The following is an 18,677-nucleotide window of genomic DNA, read 5'->3' as shown; positions in this document are numbered from 1 at the left end:
TTGTCAATGGCCAAAAAAATCAACACTATTTTCATAATAAATTGATCATAGAGCATTTTTCAGGCAAAAAGGCCAATGGCCAAATGGCTTCTCAAATGAGAGAATTTAATTATTTTCTTGTTTTATATCTTTTAAAATTTTTAAAGTTGGTTCAACAAAAGAAGCAAAATTACTCCTTTTTTCATTATATTTATAAGTAAATGATGATTAGATTAATAAGAAATATGAAATAAAATATCAAGGAAGGTATTTCAAGAAAAAATTTCAGTGCACTTCTAATGAAGCTTCACATAAAATGTTTATTTCTAATAATCCATAAAGTCTAGTTTTAGAGGAACAACACAAAATATTGTGGGAAAGTTTGTTATTTTTTGTTTTGAACCTTTGTGTGATTGTAAAACTAACCAATGTCTAATTGATGTTTTAGGGGAAGATGCAGGATATAATGAATTTGATCTTTACTCCAGCCACTGACCTGTATTTTACTGAACAGGGTGGCAAAATACCTGTCCGATGGACCGCGCCAGAAGCCATACAGTATCGTAAATTCACCTCTGCAAGTGACGTGTGGAGTTATGGCATTGTCATGTGGGAGGTCATGTCCTATGGGGAACGGCCTTACTGGGACATGTCCAACCAAGACGTGAGTGGATATTAAATCACTAACACAATGAATTTGTCATTCTGCTGATGAACCATGCAACAACCTGAGATCATAATCATTAATAAGAAATTATTCATGTGCAAATTCTCATTCCAGATCTTTGTGAGTGATTTAGGAACTCTTGTCAAACAGAAAGTACATTTGTTGTTAAAGGTAGGGTTAGGGTTGGAGGTAAAGTTAGGATTAAGATAAAGACTTGACATCTTCACTTCAGTATTTGCTATCTTGACACAAATTTTCACCTAAAACCATGTTATTAGCTACAATACATTTGACAAAAATCTTCAGTATTATTGCTGAATCAAAAAGTCTATCAACAGAAAATGGATCACCAACAATTTTGGTAAATGAGTAATCGTTGAGTTCAGCTATTGAGCAAAAATTCCAAACATTCAGTGGTTCCAGCTTGCTGGATGAAAGGATATCATTGTCGATTCAGTATCTTTGGCATCCTTGGGTTTGGACTGCTGCTCGAACAAAACATCGCCTTGGGCTCTGATAAGTTGTAATGGGGATTTTTTCTATTTAATGACATGTTTCTGATGAAACCATAAATCATTTATTGCTCACAAATAGCAAGCTAGTATTAAAGACTGTTAGTTCAGTGGAGGTTATGCATTACGTCCAATCTGATCTTATTAAGTACCATCTAAAAGGGCATGAATCATGAGATTTTCCTCAGATTCATCTCACTCCCACTAAAACATAGAAAATGACAGAAAAATCTCAGTTTGTTTTAAGGCTTTCTTGCAGGACCCTCATGATCGCAACCTTGAGCTAAATTAGTTCAAAAAGTCTTGCTATAATCCTGCAATTTGAATCAATTTGAATGTCATAAAATGGAACATGCATAAAAATGAACTGAGAACTTGGATTTGATGTTGGCATTAATATAAATAACAGGAGTGGAAAACACTTCAGTCATGCAGAATACTTTAGATTCAAATGCCTTTAAAAAGTTTATAATGACTTATGGTAATGTGAACCGTTGGGAGTAGCAGCGTTGAACCAATTACACAGCAAGCAACTCCTGCATTTTTTGCAGTTTGTTTTGTTGTAGACAAAAAAGTCAAGGATATTAAAGCCATAGATGCACTCTAATTTTAAAGGGGCACATCACTAATTTTGGCTGAAATGAAAATCCGGTACAGATACTGTACTTTTTAGGAGTAAAATGAGTCAATATCCATATTTGTAGATGATCAAAAACACTGATCTGAAGCTCAATACTATAAATAGTTTTCTAATAAGTATAGCAGCATGTACAAAACCTAACCACGAGTTAACATCAGCTTGTAGCTGTAAATAAAGTAATACAATAATAATGAATTAAACAGGAGGAATCAGTATAAATGAAATAAAGTCAAACCTCAGTCAAGCACAATGCAGTCAAAGCAAGATATTTTACCTTCTGAAAAGTAAAAATACACACAGCATAAACCGTCACAGTCCCAGAACTTTCTCCCACCTGATTGCTCAATATACTGGAGCTGGAAGGGAAATGTGGATGTTCTATTAGGCACTCTAATTAAATCATATAAAGTATCTTTAAGGTGCAGGAGGATAAAACTAATTTTTATTTAAGAAACTGTGATTCAAAAATCAAGATTATTATCTTCTACCTTACCATCAAGTAAATTGTAAAGCTGACTCCTGACATTGCCCACACTTTTCTTCCTCAAAGAACACATTTACCCACACCTCTTTTTACAAATGTCACAAATTGCTATAATGATTGACTCACCTGCAGTTCTGAGTGCTGTTGCCTACTTTCCTGCCAACTCTCACCAAGGGAGTCCAACTGCACCAGACCACTTCAAGCTGTTCTTTATTGTTGGACACTTGACACATTTTGATTGATGGCAGAAGGCAAGTGAGTTCTGGCCTCACAATTCCTATATGGCGCCCGGCTTCTAGCACCCACAGCATCAGGGCTAAACATGATTAAGATTCTCTGCCGCTCCAAAGGAGAGGCCTGCTGATTGAACAATCAGATGTTAGAAATGCTAAACAAGATGACCAGGCATTAAAGTGCTGTGTGTGGTGTTTTGACGCTCTGCTACTTGACAGACATCAATGTCAGAAATTTTTGCGCTTTGTCAAGATGTCAACAAACATCCTCTGGGGCATTATTAGCATTTTTCCCAAACAATTTCAGTGTTTTGACACCTTTTCCCTCCATGACTTACTCTTGTCCGAGCGGCCCTGACAGGAATAGCTGATGAACATATGCAGATTCGTACAAAGCACCTTATCCACACAATAAAGGAAGGGGAGCTGGGGGCTCAAATCAAAGTGCCCGCTGCACCTACTGTTTTCACGGCATTGACTTTTAATGAACTCTGCGCTAAACTGCAGGTTTAACAGCTCTGCGGAAAGATCTTTTCAATTATTTATCAGAGCTGTATAAATATAGCTTTTTTGTTTAGACACATAAGCAATGTGGGGAATTAATCTCAGGGAAACAGCTTAGTCTGCACTGTAGTATATAACATACTAATGTAACCAGAAGCTTTACCCTGTAGTGCCTTAAAGGTTATCAGTAAAATCTTGAAATCAATTCTAAAGCTTTAAGTCAGCCAGTAAAGAGAGAAAAGGATGGGTGTATGAGTTCATCGTTTAAAGACTTGATTAAAAGCTTAGCTGCAAAATTTAGCAATAACTGAAGGCAGGAGATTTTTTCCAAGTGAGCCCAGTGAGAGCAGGGCAACAATAATGGCAAAATAAAAGCATGCATAACCTTTTCAGGATCAGTAAATGAGATTGTTTGGTAATGTGCCTCAGTTGAATAGATACACAACCTTTTTAACATGACCATCAGATGAAAGTTCATTTATTTGCTGCAGGATCACATCCTTTGTTTTGGCCATTATCACCTATGAACTATCACATTTTGCTCACCAACTTCAACACTGATGTATGGACATAGATTTACAACAGAGAAGTCAGCCTGTCGAAAAATTCAACCATATTTTCGAACCATTTATTTGAAAGTGAAAATGAGTTGAGCTACCTATGTACTCCATCATCAACTAGATCTTGCATAGGTAATTATGCGCATGCAGTTTATCCTATGCAATTGACTGCTGTAGTGGTCACTTTGGTTCCATTTACATTCTCTTCTTAAAGTTTTGTTTAAAATCCCCATTTTATACTATGACCACTCGTGCTGACCCTCCTGGATTCAATTCATCAGAGAAAGCTTTAGAATGAAGTGTTTCCATAACTCATAGAAATAATTAACAACGTGAGAAACCAGGCCAATTTTCTTAAATGGGTTGTCCTACAATTCAGTATTAAACTTCCATAAAGTTAGGAGAACTTGTGAGGGACAGATCTTTAAGAAGAATGTCCTTAGTCCTTAGAGTGGGTCATGTTCCAAAATTGCAGGATCCTACACTTCCAACACAAGATTCTCAAAGATCTCAAACTGAAATACCTGGCTGATACCACAATGTTTTTTTCAGACTCAACAAAGGTCCTCTAGAGTCAAAGACATTATAAAACAGCTTCCACACGCTGAATAGAACTCCCCTTGACGAGTAAATTGACTTGGACATAAAACAAACTCTGTGAAGTGGCCCTGTTTAAAACAGTATCTTTCAGGCAGTGTTTTTTGCAGACAGGCTTCACAGTTTGAAATGGAAATCATTAACATCTCTAGCAGGGGTAGATACAGTAGAAGGATCTCAGCAGCCTCATTTCAATAGAGGAAGCTGTTAAAAATACTTACTATATGAGAGGCATATTGGTGCATTGTAATGTGGTATGATGAGAACCCTGTCGCTCCACAATTACTCATCAGTGTAGCTACTTTCATTCTGTTTGGAGTCCTCATGTTCACATTTACTACAAAAAAACTGGGACTTGATTCCACAACACACAACACCTGCTGTAGGTAACCAACAAATGATTAAGCTGCTGCACTTCTGTTTACAAACTTGTTGATTAAAGGATGAAATGTGTATGAAGTCAGTAAATTATTCACTTTGTCAGAAAGGCTTAGGGTTAAGATGATACTAAAAGTTGATACTAAAGGGTGATACTAAAGGGTTAGAGTCATGGGTTGGGGGTAGGGTTAGGGTGACACCAAACAGTTTGGGTCAGGGGTTGGTATTAGGGTTAGATTGATGCTAAGGGCTGATACCAAAGGGTTTGGGGTTAGGATTATACTAAATACCGGCACTAATGAGTCCATCTGTTTTGCATTCTCCAGGTCATAAAGGCAATAGAGGAGGGCTACCGTCTTCCAGCCCCGATGGACTGTCCACCAGGCCTGCATCAGCTAATGCTGGACTGCTGGCAGAAAGACAGAGCCGAACGTCCCAAATTTGATCAGATAGTTGGCATCCTTGATAAGATGATCCGCAACCCTAACACCTTGAAAACCCCAGTGGGAACATGTACAAGGTGAGGAAATAAAAACCCAGAATAATTCATTTTTAAATGTGGGCTTTATACAATAAAGAATTCTAACTTTTATTTTAGCACACAGTGGATGATCCAAAGTGTCCAGTGGATGATTTAGCCTCTGTAGTTCAGAGATGGAAGATAAATCCCGGGGGATCGATACCCCAAAGCAGCTTCCATGGCTTTATGGTCAGTAGCAGGGCTTTTAAATCAATCTCTATAATGAGTTCCTGGTACTTTAAAGTGCAGTGGGAACTCCAGACCTCAGTCTGACGTTTGTCAGAGGAATTCTATTTGCAGTCAGAACTTACTACTTACTACTTTCCCGAGGTGAGATTGAGACTCGGGGGTTACAACTGGTTAAAAAGCACTTTATTGTATGTCGACTGTACAGGGTAAATGTATTCAGATTGAAAAGATATTGACAAAAATATTTTTCAGAAGCAGAAAGCTGACATGCTGCATCTATTTGTGAATTTCTTATTGATTGAAGCCTCCAATCAGCTAGTTTTTCCCCCCCTTCTCGCAATTTGCTGCACCACTGGATGCCTTTGGTCGTCACTTTGTCTCATCTCCTGCTTGATTGTGTTTTCAGCAGAACGCTTCCTTTTCACATAAGACATAAACATCTTTCTGTGCTCATCCCGCAGACCAATTAGTCCACTGCTGGATCAGAGCACACCAGACTTCACCGCTTTCCGCTCAGTGGGAGAGTGGCTGGAAGCCATCAAGATGGAGCGATACAGAGACAACTTCACAGCAGCTGGCTACAGTTCCCTGGAATCTGTGGCCAGGATGTCAATTGAGTAAGTAGATATGAAACCCTTAAGTGGTTTTAAGCATCAGTAGAAAACATTAATACCAGCCACACTTAGACCCTCATCTCATCTATACTTAACTTCCTAATCTGAAACAAATCAACGTTGCATTTTACATTCATGTAAAACTTTGGTAGACAACCATCCTGAGGGTTACAATATGCTGGAAATGGCTATACATTTTAAAGGTCCAGTGTGAAATATTAAGGAGGTTCTATTGTCAGAAATGTAATATTCATAGGTATGTTTTCATAGGTGTATAATCACCTGAATATAAGAATTTTTGTTACCTTAGAATGAGACGTTTTTATCTATAGAGGGAGTGGGTCCTCTTCTACAAAGTCCGGCATTTTGAACTGTCAGAATGGACAAATAAAGCACCGTCTGTAAATGGGGCCTTTTACTTATTTTGCTGCCAACCAAGTTTCTCCTGCAAGCTTGGAAGGCGAGCTGCATTCAATTGGTTGCAATATGCAACATCACCACTAGATGCCACTAAATCGTACACAATGATCCTTAAAATAGTGTTTATTTTTCCTTCATTTATTACTGTATATTATTATGTCTACAAAGATGTTTCACATTTAAAGCATTTTAGGGGCTCAAAGGACACAATTCTTCCCTATCTTGTTCGGCTTTTAATGTAAACATCTACACAAAGTATTGAGTTTTTCTGATTGAATCTCAACACCGACAAAAAAAAAAAAACAAGGTAAAAATTAGTGGAACTGAGTAGTGAGAGCAGTACTACTGTAAAAAAAAAACAGCCTTTATTTTTTACTGCCTTTATTTGAGTATTTACAATATGTTACAGAACTGTGCTGCTTATAAAAAAAGAACAGAAAACTGGCTTTAAGTTTTACATTGATGTTTGTAAGAGCTTCAATCTTGAAACCCTTGATACAGTCAGAGTCTCAGGTAGGCCCGGTAGATTAAGGTAGAGCACGTCAATAAAGCCGGGTTTCCTCTACATGGTACGGCTCGTCTCAACTCAATGCGACTCACTTTTGGTACCAGGTACTGGGTCTTAATTTCGTTTCCCACTGCAGCGTTTACCTCCTTAACGCAGTGAAAACCAGGCATAAGAGTCAAGCCCATAGTAGTCCTAATCACTTCCTGTTTGCTTAGCAGCCGGCCATTCTTATCCCATTTTGCATCCATGCCTTCATCAAATTCTTTTTTGTAATTTCTTTTCAGATTGTAATAATATAACACCCACAAGTGCAGTAAGTTGAGAGCTAGTTTGCACTTCAGCTTTATAAGTGATCCAAAATCTCACAGGATAAAGCAAGTTGATGTTCCGTGGTCAACTGGGACACCCATTTTCATGTCTCTCAAAAATATGAAAACATTCTCATGAAGCGTGTCCCCGTCTTAAGTATCATGAACCTACATGAACTATTTGCTGTTTATTGCATTCTTAACAGAGAGCAGCTAAAAGTGAGCATCAGCCCAGACTGTGGCTTGCCCTTGAGTTGTTACTCAGAACTTCCAATGACCATCAGATGTCAACGTCCATTTCCACACCCCCATAAAATGCTCAAGGGTTCAAATAAACTTTCCAAACATACTTCCCAAGAAAAAGAAAAATGAAACTTCAGACCACTTCAGATGATACTTTTTGGCTACATCATCCTTGAAATTGATGTTCAAATTTATTATCGAGATTCATAAACTAGCCTGGTGTATTTAGCTGCCTTTTTTGTACCCTTTACTCACAATAATGAAAAAGCTGAGGCTGTAAATCTCACTTGTTTGCCCCTCACTGTGGTCCTGTGCATTGATTGATGTGTTGTTCTGTCTTCCAGGGACGTGATGAGCTTGGGGATCACGCTGGTGGGCCATCAGAAAAAGATTATGAGCAGCATACAGACTATGAGAGCCCAGATGCTGCATCTCCACGGCACGGGTGTACAGGTGTGACGGACTGCGAAGGGGCCGCGTTGAGCAGGGTGAAAACAAAACAGAACTTATCTGGAGCAGTGCCTGGGACGTAACCGGGATAATCGTCAAAGTAAACGGACATCTGTTATGTCTGACTCTTCCGGCTGTGTCTGGAGCGAAATCATTCCTGTGTTCCTCAGTGAAGGATTGTGGTCCGCCTCTTCGATGGACAATTAAAGAGAGGAAAAGGGCAAAATACAGCAACAAAAAAAAGAACCTACCTGGAGAAACGACTTCCTTTTTTGTTATGTTTTTTAGAAGCGCTTATGAATTCAACCACATATCAAATGGCGCATAGGAAAGGAGTTTGACACTTAGGTTTCTTTAACTTAATGATTTAAGTGCACACCATGGCTATGGATTTCCTTTAAAATGAACAAAAAAAAAACTTGTCTACTTGCAGTGGTTTTACTTGTTCCTTTTTCTAATTTGTTAATTTTCTTTCCGTCTGCCACAGTGACATGTTGTGGCCCAAACAGCGGTTGTTCTTTTATCTTCTATTTAGACTTGACAACAGGGTAAACTCTTTTATCCAAACACAGAGGGAACTTTTTAGATGCAGACTCAAAGGTACTTACGTGCTGACACATGCTGGACTGTTTGAACTGTTTGCAGTGACTCGTGTTTTCCTTCATGTGCTGTTGAAGTGAAAATGGTATCCTCACATGCTTGTTTTCAGCCCGCAGGAGTGGGCTTTTGACGTGGTTTTCAACCTTTCAAATTTTTGGATTGAGTGTAACACAGAGGAGACGCAGGAGGCGAATTGTACTTCAAATCACCGGATTTTTATAACAGAGTAGCAATATCCTTTGTCTCGTGTTCACTACAGGAAATGCAGAACAGTTATTGAGTAGAATGTGGCAGCACTGTTGAAAGATTGTGTTAAAATTGAAGCCACCGCAAATTGTTTTGCCATCATTTTGCCTAAAATGTTGCACACAGTGTTTGTTTTGGTGCATTGTTTTAGCTGCAAATACAATTTTTAAGAGTGGATACAAAAAAAGGTGTTGACGTAATACTGCCTTAAAATGTGTTAGATTAAGTATTGCCACTATTTTAGGCACTTAAATGGCAATGCTTTATGTGGTTCATTTAAAGGGCGAACAAGCTCCCTACTTTTTTGTTTACCTTGTAGTGTGATGTCTTTTTATCTGGAACTTGAACTGGTGTAATCAAGTGCACGGGAACGGTTCAATGCCACGAGTGACACAGTCAGCGAAGAAGAGATAGACTAAACAGAGCAATAATTACCAGGTAGAAATGGTCCTCACCTGAGATTTTTTTTAAGGTGCTAGGTTTTATCGCATGTGTGTGCTGTGCTGAGACAACCCCTTTGGAAAGATTCAGTCACCGCTGGAAAGGAAAAGAACGTAACTCTTTGACATAAAAGCGTTTTGGAAAGTGCTTGGAAAACTGCCGTGCCAAGTCATCAAATGAAATAATCATGTCGTGTTTTGCCACTGTAATACGCTAAACGTTTGATGTAAATCTAACATGGCACGGAAATGTTGAATTGAGTGGCTGCGGAGATGAAAGAGGCACCATTCGAAACACTACAAAGGTGCCAATTAGTCATGCTGACATCATCTTCCAACACCCAATGTGCCGCCCAGAAATCAAAAAGCCCCTTCAGGGTTTGGGTCTGAAAATGCGGGACCAGACGACGGAGCCCGAGTCAGACTGCGCTGTTAAATCCCACTGTCCTGGCTCTGTAGGCGGCCCTGCAGCTTCCTTGTTTATTCATGCGTCTCTGCCGCTCATCCCCTCACAGGCGTAGATGTGACGGAACATGCATTAAAGTGTCTCTTAAGATTGCTCCTCTTTTCTTCCATACGGCTCTGCAGAAGATGTGCTAAAAGCCAATCAACCCATTCGGTGCCATCTGTCTCCACCTCAAATGCAAGAAAAGAAGAAAGTTTCCATGTATAGGGTGTTTTAGTGCAGTACTCTTTGATAAGAACATGCAGTTATTCAGCTGTCATGTAAAGAGGAGTGGTGTTCACACGAGGAAACCATTATAACCATTTTCTTTTACTGCAGCTGTAACCTGAGAGATAAATCTATATTTTCAAAGCTACGCTCACTTCTTTCAGCTTTTTGCATCTCAAATGCATAGAAAAAGCATAATCCCACCAGGAAGCAACCTTGAGCCATTAAACCATTAGCAGCTTTCTCCATGCCCTCCATTGTCTGAGCATCCACATTAAGCCAGCCACATTTGAGAAGACATCTTTTTCTCTCCGTTTTGGCCCTCTGACCAGACTAAGGGTCTCCAAGGCGGATAAAAAAAGGCAAGGAAAACTAGGAAGATGTAAGCCCACCTAGACACTATCATTTGGGCATAACCCTCATTTTAAGCTGTCACCTCTAAAGGGGTAGCCAATAGTCCTAAAACAAACTGTATTAAAACACTGTATAAATGATCACAGAAAGCAGGAGGTTGAACTAACTTTGTCTGTGCCACAGGCAGTTTCGTTGTTCGCCAAACGATAGAAGACAGAGATCTTAAAGGAAATGACCTGAACAAGCTTATGTGGATGCATGTCATTGTTAGCCGTAAACTCTGTTTAAGTTATCCAGCTTAGTCTGGACATAGATCCACTTTCACCTTTGTGAGGAGACACCAGGAATTAGCCCTGACCAGCTCGGAAACCCCTGTGTCACACACACCCTCCCCCTTTATCCATACAGCAGAGCTCAGCAATTGGGCCTTGGCCAGACCTTTGAATTGAATACTGGCATAAAGTCATTCTGTCAGCACAAAACTCCCCAGTTCACAGGCAGCACTCTCTCTCTCACCCCCACTCCCCCTCTCTGATTTTAAAACCGGGCCCCTGGAGGCCTCTCACACCCCAGGGTAGAATGCCTCTGTCCCCTTTTTTCCTGTGCTGGGGAAACAGCAGTTTGAGCCAAATTGAGATTAAGGCCAGGATACAATCGATTCAGCGTCCAAATCACCTGTAACCTTCAGCAACAAAAGTCACTTTACTGTCTGTTTCAGCTTGTTTCATTCACATTTTAAACTTCAGGTTGCTCAACTCTGGACAAAAAAAAAAAGTTTTGTTGTGCAAAAAACAAAAAAAAGAATAAAAAATGTAAAAAAGACAAAAAACCTGCAGGATGTAGAGGGTCGGTTGGAATCAGGAATAGCAGATAGAGTATGAAGTTATTTTTCAAATCTTGTGGGTCAGCAGTTGGAAGTTAGTTTCACCACTTCGGCGAGGTGGTGGATAATTCCAAAGAGCGCAGCACTGTTGATTGTGTCAGAAAGAGGAGAGATTTGAGGGAATCTTTGTATATGTTCTAATTGTAAAACTTGTACATTTTATTTATATTGTTTTTTACACATATTACTCAGTAGAGAGCTCTGAATACATTGAAAATGCACTATATTTTTCTATCTTGCAGATGAATTATTGTCACCCACAAGATTTCAGTTGTACATAATTTTTTTCATTTAGGACCAAAGACAGCTGATAGGATTTCCATCTTTACTTTGACGTTGTTTTGATTTGCCTTTTAGTTTGTTGTACAGTAATAAAATTGTCAATTTATTATTTATTTTTCTGTGATGAAAGTATTGAGAATATTCACTGGTCAAAAGTATTTTCCCCAACAGCAGAAATGTAAGATCATTTAATTAGACAATTTCTTGTTACATAGACAATTCTTTTTGCTTTGTAACCTTTGTAATAGACTGTACATATATTTTTGGAAATATAATACAATCTCTATAGAAGTTTTGGGCGTCCTTTGCAGTGTTTTTCCTAATTTTTCATAGGGGGGAGGTTCATGTTATCAAATATTTTTTAGATTTAATAGATATAATATAATATAGTAGATCAGAATTTAAAGTGAGTTTTGGATATGTTTTTGCGTATTTAGTAGGTGTGTAAAGATTGTAACCCTAACATTACAGATACAACTACATCAGTACACGGACCCCTGGATCGATCTACGTATGTATCATGTATCTATGTATCATGAACTGGTCGATTGTCCGATTCTAAAGTTATCTGTAGTTATTTGTTGACTGAAGCTTTGCTGCTAACAGCGTCTCCACTCTCGTAAATCGCAACCAGAGTAATGTTAGCTTAGCATGGCTCACGCATAAACAAACATGTCTGACAATGTCAACACAATTTACAGTGCACCATCAAATCGAAAATCTAAACTTTAGACATTTGGATTCTATAAAAAGGAAGGAAAGTTGTACAAAAGTCTAGCAATTTGTAAGATCTGTCGGACAGCAATGAAGTACAGCGGTAGCACAACAAATCTTAATACTCAGCTGGTGAGATGGCATGGTGACACCTCTGCAGGCGACAAGGAGTCTGCGGATGCTAATACAGCTAGCACAAGCAAGAAAATGCAAGATGCAACACTTTCTAGCCACAACTTAGCTCCAACTGGACAAGCTCTAAGGTAATCACGGCACAAAGTCTTTTTTGTCTGCGTCTGTTGGAAAAGCAATAAACACAATCACATGTAATTCTGAAATGAGACATTTGGCTTTGTTTTTTCCCATAAGGAAAAAACTACTTGGGATTCTCTGGTATTTTATAAAATATATGTATTTGAAGGTAAGCAATGTCACTTTTATAGCACTGGTTTATTTTAATTTAGAATGGAAAATAAATGTCTACATTAAACAAATGTTAAGAACTGTATCAAATTGCATCAAATCACACCGACTTATTCCATATTAAAATGCATGAATCACATCGTGGCCCATGTATCTAGATACATATCAGATCGTCTTAGAAGGGAGAGATGCACACCCCTAATATTTAGTCAACCACATGCTTCATATTTGGAGTGAACATTTAGTCCACAAACACGCTTTTTATTTTAGTCTTGTCTTTACCTACAAACACTTTAGTCTAGCTTTAGTTGAGGCAATCATTTTAGTATTTCTTTAGTAAAACTGTGAATATTTCAGTCTAGTTTTAGTATGAAACCCAAAATATGCAGGTTTTTCTTAATTTGCAGAGTCATAACCAAGACTTGACCCATACATCAACTAATTCTGACCAAACTAAAATATTCTGTTATCAGACCAATGAAACAGAACACATGGCTTTATCTATGGTTGAGATTGAGTCATTTAATACAAAAATATATGAAATGTACAGGCTTCAGAAGTATATTGTATATACAATAATTAATTCACTGGAAATTGTCCATTATCCAAATCCCAATATGGCCAACAGCAATATCCAAACTACAGACTGAAATTCTACCTACTCTACGACTTCCAGTTGAGTGCATTACATCGGCTAATTGCCTACAATATCATTTAAAGGTACACTAGCTCTGCTCAAGAAGCCTGTTCATTTTAGCAACTTAATCCCACAGTTGTTTACACGCTGTTCAGTTCTGCTAGCTAAAGAGCTTTAGCTTAGCGGTTAGCGATTGCTTCTCTCTCTCGTTCTCTCTCCTGCTCTCTGTTGCTCTGTGTCAAATGTCTCGCTATTCCTCAAATTGGCTTCAATTGGAAGTGCAGCTCCGCACCACGAAAGCTAAATCGTTAGCTGCTGTAGTTATCAGCCCGCAGTAGCTGATGTAGCTCTTGTACGGATTTGGCGTTACTGAATTATTATCAAAACATGCTTCTTTGAGTGCTCTCCTGTGTGAAACAAAAAGGAAACAACTAATTACAGTAAATACATAAATTACTTACATAATGTACTTAAGGTACACCAGGTATGTAACATAACTTACAATCTTTTCCAAAATCTTGTGCCTAAACCTAACTAAACTGTTCACAACATTAACCACGCAAGCTTTATTTGCCAAGTGTAACTGGATGTTGCATATTAATTGACGCCGAGCCCTGCACGTCCAGAAATGACGCTAGAGGGATAGATACCTACAACATCACATCACATTTTGAAGCGGGGGGCCAGTGACCAAGCGTCAGTATTTGATGAGTTGGAGGTGAGAACGTGTTGACCTTTAAGGTACGGTTATGGCTAGGGCAACTAAAACATTTGGTTGAGGTTAGGGGAAGATAGTGGTACAGTTAAGGAGACACCAACCTCCACATCATACTCTCTGTCTCACTACAGAACGGCCACAATACCTCCTGGCTGCACTTGATGTAAATCATGAGTATGGGCACATTTACTAGGGATACTGGGCTTGCTACTGGGAAGATGTTTTGGCTATGTCAAAGAACAAGGTTTGGTCACAGATATAACCTAATCCTGATACAGTGTAATTTTTTTATTTATTATTCATCTTCTCCTGGATTACACGTAATGCTACCAATGCAGTTTGTGTGTGAATGTGCTTGTAAGGCCGTGTGTCTTGTTTGTACATGCATACATGATAAGACAGCCAGAACTGTCCAAACAGTCCTCCAAACTTCCCAATTTTGTACTCTAATCTTCCAGGAAATCTATATCTTTGAAGGGGCTTGAATGGATTTCTCCTGATCACATCTTTCAGCAGTTTTAGTATTTATTTTGGTAAGTCCAGTAGTGGCTCAACATGCTGTCTCCAAGCCTGCTGCAAGACTGTCTCGGTGAAACATGAGTTTGGTTTTCACATGAGTTTGGCTTCCTTCTATGTGTTTCTCCTAGGCTACTCCTCCCTTCCCATTAACACAAGCTGCCCAGTCTGATCCTGCTTAAATGGTTAGATGATCTGCAGAAGTATGGCAGCAAGACTTTGAACAGGCAGGAGGAAATAGTGCTCTGATGATCTGTCTCAGGGCCTTTAAAATCTAAAGACGGATACTTGGCTTAATAGTCAGCAGTTAAATAAGGTACCAAATATGACTCACTTTAAAGCTGTACCCTCTTTTTACTGTCAAAGAAAATTGAGGAGAATTGGGGGAAGTTGTGTAAGTCAAGGTGCATCTTGGAAGCCAAGAAACCTTAAGTTTTGGTTCACCCAAATGTTGGGGGTTTGCTTACTGTGTCTATAGAGCCAGAGGAACCTGAATGTTTCAGAGTATCTGTCTCACGTACTTCTGTCAGGATATAGTGAAAGTTTCAGAAAATATGACAAAAGGTTATTTTTATAAAAGTGACCTACTGCAGCTTTAAGAGATTTTTTTGGTTTTGTTCTACGATATAAAATACATCAGTAAATACTCCACCTTTTTTAAAGCTTTTACGTGTCGGTTGCTAACAAGTGGTTAAATGAAACTACAGAGGTTGTTGGTGGCATTAAAACAGACTCATCTACTCACTAGTCCGCCTTTGTGTTTATACTCACGCTTTTGCAAACTATTCTAACTCACACTTTACAACTCATAGATTTGAAGTTAGAAGTTTAGTAGTGTAGTTTGTTTAAAGCCTAACATTCAACTTCTGCCAATCGGTGTTCATTTGTGTAAGTTACCTTGCTTAACAAAATATAACGTTTTTTGTTTGCCACAGAGCTCATTTTCTGCAACAATCCAAAATCCATTGGAAAAATCCCATTGGCTGTTTGTCGAAAGAACCAGGGTGATGCTAACTTGGGGTTGGACTACGTTAATACATCATCCCTACAGCACTCTAATAGATCATCGAGATAAAGGAAACTAAACTGTTGCACTGAACACACAAGATGGTTTAATTAAAAAAGCTCCAGTCAAACTTTACTATTTCATGTATTAATTTAGGAACATTGTATTCTACTTATTGATGTTTTAATCTTCTGCCAGGTAAGTTAAACTCATATACTTGTACATGAATTATTTACTAGGTAGGTCACATTTAGTTTTTATTGACACACCAACTTTTGTAAAAACATTTAGCAATATATTGATTTTCTAAACTCAACAGGCACATAAAAACAGCTGGATGGAAACACTATGTTACCCCAGGAGCGAAGGTATTGTCATCACTCCCTACTTCTAAATGTGCTGAGCTTGGTGCTTCTAGTTAGGAAGTGATAAGGTTGCCAAATATCAACACTGTATACATTCCACAAGACATGGCTGACTAAATTACATTAAAAGGCACTTTAAGAGAACTTGTCCAAACCCATCATCAGAGACAAAAGCCCATTATTCACCCAAGGCCATGTGCGTTAGATGTTATCTCTCAACACCTGCACATCTTGGCATGCTGTAGTGAGAACGTTACATGACTTTGTGTTGATCATAAATATTCTGAGTAAGTACTTAAATTGCGCTTTGTATCATTTTATCCCTCCAGCACATAAAGTCTATGCCTGCTGTATGTGCTATATAAATAAACTTAATTGGCAGAAATATCTTCTCTAAAATCCATCTGTCTAAACCAGGGGTCTTAAACTCAAACTGACTTAGGGCAACTACTATTCCCATCTCATAGGAAGGCCACTTCAACATTTAAGTACTACAAAAAAGCACAATAAACGTCATTACTACCATACACATTTTATACCACCTTTCAGCCAGAAAACAAATGAAGGCCAGCAAAGGAATTTGCACACACCATTAACCTTTGTCATTATTTTGTATATTAAGTATTAAAATGAATTAATTAAGGGAAATATGAATTGACAACAGTTTATTTATTGGCAGGCAACATGTGCCTCTCTCGCTCAGAGACACAACTTAGACCAGAGGAAGCTACGCTGACTGAATGAACTGTGGAGGGTATTTTTCTATTTCTATAGCTCCTTTCTTATTTCACCATTTTATTTCTACTTACTCATCCACCTTATTTTGGTGTTCTAGTGTTTACTCACTAAGTACTTTGTGCTATTGCTTTTTTCTCTCACACAGATACACACTTACAGCTCTGTCTCACACACACTGGCTTGCCCTTCCTCTCTCTGCTCCTCTCTCCACGTATCGTACAGGCTTTGTTTGTCTGTCTGTTACTTTGTTGGTCAGCAGTTTAATAAAGTCGCCCAACAAACACAACGCGTTTTCCATTTTCAGCAGGTGGGCCGCATGTGGAGGACGCTCATTAATGATGTTGAATATGGAAAACTAAACTGTTTACTTACTTCATGCAACATCCAGATACTGTTTTTTCTGTTTCTCTGTTGTTAATATAGAGGCAGCCCACCCAAGTAAATCTATGTGTCAAACACTGAATAACCTTTCTGTGGAATAAAATACATGAATATTGCCCAATAACGATTGGTGACTGATCAATTACTGTATCCTTTAATAATAATAATATGCAGGCCGGTTTATATGATATTTTTTGACATCATGTCGCGGGCAGAAGGGAGGGAAATGGTCTCCAGACATACATACGACGCAACAGAACTACATTATATGATATGAAATGAAGAACAAAAGGGTAAATCTTCTAGTTTGAGAACTTGTGATTGGCAAATATACAAATAGAAGAGTGCCAATCTCCACCAGGCCTGGTATCACCAAATGGCACATGAAGAACAAGCAAAGTCTTTTTTTTTGTAATCACAACACCTTTTTTGATTTTCACGTGTTATTTCACACCATTAAGCCTCTACTGACTGACACAGGACTTTCACTGACTTGACTTATTTTAACTTACGAATGTAAATCAACTTATGTAGCATATTTAATTAGCATCATGTACATAACATAACTGAGGTACATAACGTTAAATAGATACAATGTGAAAACTAAGATGTCTTTGGCATTGTCTGAAGACAATTTAGGCTCTTTTATTCTTATTTTAAACATTTCCTGTCTACTTTAGCCTTTGTGCTAAGCTAAGTTAAACCCACAAACTACCACAATACTCAACACACAGATTAGAAATGTATATCAATCTTCACCTCTGACTTTCAATAAAACAGCTTCTTTTAAAGCATCTTATCTTTTAAAAGTATCATTCCTTAGATTGATGGCAAATTAAACCTCATTTGAGTAAAAGCAGTGTATTTAGTAAATTAGATTTCAGTTGGTTATATTACAGTTGTTATCACCACCTTGAATGGATAACATATTGGATCTTTATATATCAGAGTACAAAATGTCTTCATCTACATCTCTCCAATACTTTGAGGTACTGCCACAGAAAAACAGAGGAACATGGCAGACTGCCAGAGGAAGATAACAGAAGGAGAAATCATTTGTATTTGGCGATTCTGCAATAATCCTGAGCCCTGCTTTGCCATTAGTACAGAATCTGACATTTTGCATCTAATATAGAAGTCAAACAGGGATATGGAGATGAATGGTTTTAAACTGTGTAAATTGATTAGGAGGAACGTGCGGGCCTGACTAATGGTTTACCTGTTGGACTCCACAGGGAAAACAGATCATGACCCATTTAGAAAACAAAGGCTTTGCTTTTCACAGTTCAGGTGTATCCTTTGGGGAAATATGATGTGGTATTTACAGATGCAACAAAGTAGACTTTTCACGCCTAATCTGTTGCTCTTGTCTTGATGAAAAATAGAGGTGATTTCCGGGGAAAGGGGCCCTGTATCCTAAAAAAGGAGCTGGTGCTTCATCAAAAGTTTAGCCATTGACTTGCCTGTGGGAAGAGAGCATCAATCACCAATCTATTCTCATTATGTTGTAGATATTGTTGAAAGTTTCTAATTCCGAAGTGCTGTTGCTAATCAGAACAAGTTGCAAGGAAAGTGCTTTATGGTTGTTTTTTGCATGTTTTTTTTGCATTTTTTGAAAATATATTCCCAACAGTTTCTGGACAACGACTCATGCAGACTGCAGTACATGATCCTATGCATAAAGTGGGTGCAAGGTCTGGGTGAACTTAATATGTGAGGCCCTAATCATTGACATGAACAGTAGGTACATATCTATTTCTAATGTGAGTTCACATAGTGTTACACCGGTTTGCTTTGACACATTTTCATGATAGAGGTTATAATTAGTTGCCAGAACAGTCGGCCACATCTATCCAATGGCACAGCGATACACATGTATCATTAGCCTATGATCT

The 18,677-nt window shown here is 38.4% G+C and overlaps 1 protein-coding gene across 2 annotated transcripts in view; it reads left to right on the top strand.

The window, feature by feature from the left end:
* epha7 (eph receptor A7) overlaps positions 1-11,575 on the top strand; it is a 98,373-nt gene extending 86,798 nt beyond the window's left edge. For both annotated transcript variants that reach the window (XM_035678669.1, XM_035678668.1), the window contains exons 14-17: positions 494-643; positions 4,881-5,074; positions 5,725-5,880; positions 7,701-11,575. In XM_035678669.1, coding sequence (XP_035534562.1) covers positions 494-643; positions 4,881-5,074; positions 5,725-5,880; positions 7,701-7,815 — 615 coding nt within the window. In that variant the 3' untranslated portion in view covers positions 7,816-11,575. The remainder of the gene's footprint in view (positions 1-493; positions 644-4,880; positions 5,075-5,724; positions 5,881-7,700) is intronic.
* Positions 11,576-18,677: the final 7,102 nt, after the last annotated feature.

The sequence above is a fragment of the Morone saxatilis genome, unplaced genomic scaffold (assembly GCF_004916995.1).
Source record: "Morone saxatilis isolate NCDOM2014 unplaced genomic scaffold, NCSU_SB_2.0 Contig7, whole genome shotgun sequence".
Lineage (NCBI taxonomy): Eukaryota > Metazoa > Chordata > Actinopteri > Moronidae > Morone > Morone saxatilis.
Note: the sequence above shows the minus strand (reverse complement) of the source record. Positions and strands in the feature narration are given on the sequence as shown.